The sequence below is a fragment of the Mus caroli genome, unplaced genomic scaffold, assembly GCF_978045245.1.
Source record: "Mus caroli unplaced genomic scaffold, Mus_caroli_1 scaffold_5, whole genome shotgun sequence".
Taxonomy (NCBI): domain Eukaryota; kingdom Metazoa; phylum Chordata; class Mammalia; order Rodentia; family Muridae; genus Mus; species Mus caroli.
The window spans coordinates 34,344,678-34,348,674 of NW_028227260.1; the positions used below are offsets into that span (position 1 = coordinate 34,344,678).

Consider the following 3,997-nt stretch of genomic DNA (forward strand, 5'->3'; position numbering starts at 1 on the left):
AGAAAAGAGAAAAAAATCCAGGACAAGGTTAGAACTAGGAGTACAGTTCAAATATCTGTTCTGAAGCTGTGAAGCTGCCCATTTGAGCTTACACCTACACTACTGAATGTATTGTAAGCACTTATCTATCAGCAACAAGGAAAAGAAAAGAAGAAATCTACAACAAAGTTAGTACTAGGCAAATGATTAGATTTCTGTCCTCTTCCTATCTCATGTCCATTCTTTGCATTCAATCCTTCCTCACCTCCGAATATTAGACTTTCTTGTTTTCATTTCTGAATGTTATACTGTGCCTACATGTGAATTTGTTTATATACATATATATTATCAACTAGGTTTTGCTTATGGGGAAGAATATGTGATTTATTTTCCTTCTGATATTGTGTGATCTCAGTGAATATTAAACATTCTAAGTGCGTTCATTTTCCTGACAATTTTGTAAACTACATTTTTTCGTTCTTTTTTTTTTTTTAAGCTGAACATTATTCCTTGCTATGGTGAATAAAGCAGCAGTGAACATGTGGTGTACATAGCTCTATGGTAGAGTATGGAGTTCTCTGAGGTGGCTCTTGTTTTAATGGAGCACTTTGAATCCTACCAGGGTATCTAGAGTTCCACAAATGAATGAATGAATGGAAAACCCTACATGCTTATAAGCCCCACAGTCAATAGTGACATACAAAGAGGTACCTCCTTTCTGCTTCATTGTGAGCGTTATTTCCTTACAAACATTCTGTTCTTAATAACAAAAGTTTACCAACAAACATATTTCTTTGAGTTCCACGAAAGTTCACTGAGTGAAAAGCAGGCTTTTCTGTTTAACAAAGACACTGGCTCCCACAAAGGACAAGGAAAAGAAATCTGTCTGAAGCCTTTATTTGCAAGTGGAAGCTGCCAGCAGTCATCAATTAAAAGTTCAGACGTCTAATAATAGCCTAAGCTCAGGCAAAGAGAGTCGTGGATTGTGGAGGCAAAACTAACAAAACAAATCGGCTGTTTTCAGAGTCAGTTTGCAAACGATGCCATTTTAGTAAGATTTTTAAAAACCCCAACACATCAATATGTTGTAAATACTGTGCTTTCACTTGCAGTCATTAGAATACTTTTTGAAACCTGAAAATTGATTTAATGAAGTTATTTTCTCCTCATCTAGTGTGAAATAGTGAATATGAAGTATCTCTTTTTAAATATCATTTTAAAATCTGATTCTTACAACGGAACACAACAGAAAACGACTCAAGAAGCTAAACATCCCTTCCTTAGGTTTTTATTCTTCCGCTACCCCCACAAGCGCACATCTACAACCTTCCCCCATTTTAAAGACAGAGAAGCTTCCCAGAGAAATGGTGGACTGTAGGATTTGGGGGTGGGGGAGGGGAAGGGAAGTATAGGGAGCAAGGGAGAGAAAGAGCTGACTTTCCAAATTAGGAGAATTGGTCGACGTACCCTAAAAGACTGCTCTTTTCCTGGTAATCTGAGTAAGGTGAATAGATACTACTTGGTGACGAGACGAGTTTTATTGTCTCCTATTGGCAAATAGGAAAAAAGATTGACAGTATCGAGTGAAGGGAATGTAGGGGGCGGGCTGCATGTTAATGGGAGGGGTAACCAAAGGCTGGAGCTCATTGATGACGCGATCCTCACGTGACCAGCAGTCGACGTGTGCAGAAGTCCTTATAGTCTAGGCCCAGTTCCTCAGTAGCAGCTCTGTCCTGCTAGAGAAGAGTGGCCCAGCTACTTCCAGGTACTTTAATAGTGGGCGCTGGCTTAAGAGACCATAGGGTGGAGGGAGCAGAGAACAGAAAGCACGCTCATCCCACACTATTTCTCTTATCCTGGGGTTCTGCTAAACTATTTTGTGCGAGAGGTTTGGGGCTGCTTGATGAGGGATGGGGCAGACTTGGGAGGGAGGTAGCTAACCGAGTCCGGCAGAGAAAGAAAAGAGACGGTGAAAGGCGAACTGCGAGAGACAGAAGAAACAATAACACTGTGGGAAAAACTTGTCTGATTCTTTGCCCTCTTGCTGGGAAACAGGGTACAGATGAAGGCGGGGCTGCCACAAAGGGAGGGAGAAGAGGGGGACGTGGAAAAACTTTGTGCTATCCGTTAGCAAGACCTTTTGATTTAGGCACTGGTGTGCTCACCAAGAACTCCTGTCTTTCTTCAGCACTCTTGATCTTTTGAGCGCGACATAAATCGAGGTGCAAGAAGAGAGGAAAATCTCCAGATACCTACAGGTCAGTGCAAGGGTGCAATTGCTTCAGGTCCCTTTGGGTGGGGGTAGGAGTGTGGAAGACACCAAAGCACATCCCAGGGGCGTCACAGCTGCCTCCCATCCGGATTAAGCACAGAGGGCCCCTGCAAATCCTGCTGCGGAAATGGGGTGAAGGAAGGAAAGGGAGAGGCTAAAGACATTTAAAAGAGAGAGGAGACCGCTGACCTGACTGTTGCTGGTGAGAAGCTGAGGATGGGATGACTTGGAAAAGCCCGAAAGGGCGGGAGTGTTAGAGCCATGTGGTGAGGGAAGGGTTAATTGCTTCCACGCCGCTCCCATTTCAGTGCTAGGAGAGGTTTGTTGCAGGGCCTGCTGGGAAAATGGTGGGCTGGAGCCGGGACAGGAGAAGATGGAGTTGGAGAGCAAGGGGGGGTGGGGGGTGAAGGAAGGGGTGGAGTCAGGAGCTCAGAACCTGACTTGTCTAGTTAGAAAACTTTTTGGCAATTAAGAGACCTGAATCAAAAGTCAGTCGCTATGGGAACACAAAAGCTTGTCCATCTGCCTGACACCTAGTCGGTTTTGTTTCCTTGTTTTTATCCCCCTAGGATTAATTCATTAAGAAAATAATCAACATGCAAAAGTCTTGTGACGAGAACGAAGGAACACCCCAGAACACACCAAAATCAGATGAAGGCCATCCTTCAGAAGATCCACCACAGCAGGCAGGAGAAACTCTTCAGGCTTCTGGAGAAAATGTGAGAGAGGAAACTGAAGGAAGCCTTAGAGGAGAGCCTGCTGAACCCAGCCCGGAGCCCAAAGAGGACACTCCCGCAAGGCATCTGAACCCTGAAGAAGTGATAAGAGGCGTAGATGAGTTGGAAAGGCTTAGGGAAGAGATAAGAAGAGTAAGAAACAAGTTCGTGTTGATGCATTGGAAGCAAAGACATTCCCGAAGCCGCCCTTACCCTGTGTGCTTCAGGCCTTGAAATCGTTTTTTTCTCTGATATTGAAATGTGGCTGCTGCTTTCTTTCTCTTAGCATTTTCTGATGTATCTTTGAACTTCATTTTACTTTTAATAATAATTACCTGGCGGTATTTTCTGTTATGTAGTTTCGTTGTTACCAGCATCTCATTGGATTTTGGATTTTTGACCCATTTTCCACGTTTATCTTTCAGTTGGAAAGTTTCACATTTATGCATGGAAATATACAATTAGACAGCAGATTGAAAAAAACAGCAGCATAGTTAGGATGAACTCACATAGATAGGAAAATTCCTAATTATGTGTGTACATGTATAATTATACGTATCAAAAAATTTACAGTGCTTATTTTTGGTGTGGTGTGTTTTAATTTTGCCTTTTGCTTACATTGATTTTTTTTAATGAATATGTGTCTCACAAAGAACTGCAGATTTTTTAATAAGTGGGAGTTAATTAAAATTAATTTGTAACCAGCTTGTAGAGGCAATAAAGGCACTAAACTCTTGAACTATTAAACAGAAATGTAAACCTGGAATTACCTCTGGCTTCCTTGGCCAGAGGAATAAAACTGGCAATCATTATAGACACACTTGGTTAAGACTTGGTCTCTTCGTGGGGGAAATACTTGCCTCACAGGGATCTGTGTGGAACATAGTATGCCATGTTTGAGAGAGGTCATGGCCTCACTCAGCCTGTGTTCAGATGCAGAGGTGGGGGCTGGGCTTCCGTGCCATTCTCCTTCTGTTGAGTCCCCACCCTTTTCTTCCCTGGGAACTGTCCTGCCTACCAACTAGGGCCA

General features: G+C 42.8%; 1 protein-coding gene across 1 annotated transcript; it reads left to right on the plus strand.

Annotated features, from left to right (window-relative positions):
• The first annotated feature begins 1,640 nt into the window (after positions 1-1,640).
• On the plus strand, positions 1,641-3,787 carry Tceal8 (transcription elongation factor A like 8). The gene is made up of 3 exons (XM_021153513.3): positions 1,641-1,744; positions 2,168-2,237; positions 2,821-3,787. The coding sequence occupies exon 3, from the start codon at positions 2,848-2,850 to the stop codon at positions 3,199-3,201; it is 354 nt and encodes a 117-aa protein (XP_021009172.1). The 5' UTR covers positions 1,641-1,744; positions 2,168-2,237; positions 2,821-2,847; the 3' UTR covers positions 3,202-3,787.
• The last annotated feature ends 210 nt before the right edge of the window (positions 3,788-3,997 follow it).

Bases quoted from the DNA above. Each gene is read 5' to 3' on its own strand.
- Tceal8 (XM_021153513.3), top strand. From the start codon at position 2,848: ATGCAAAAGTCTTGTGACGAGAACGAAGGAACACCCCAGAACACACCA.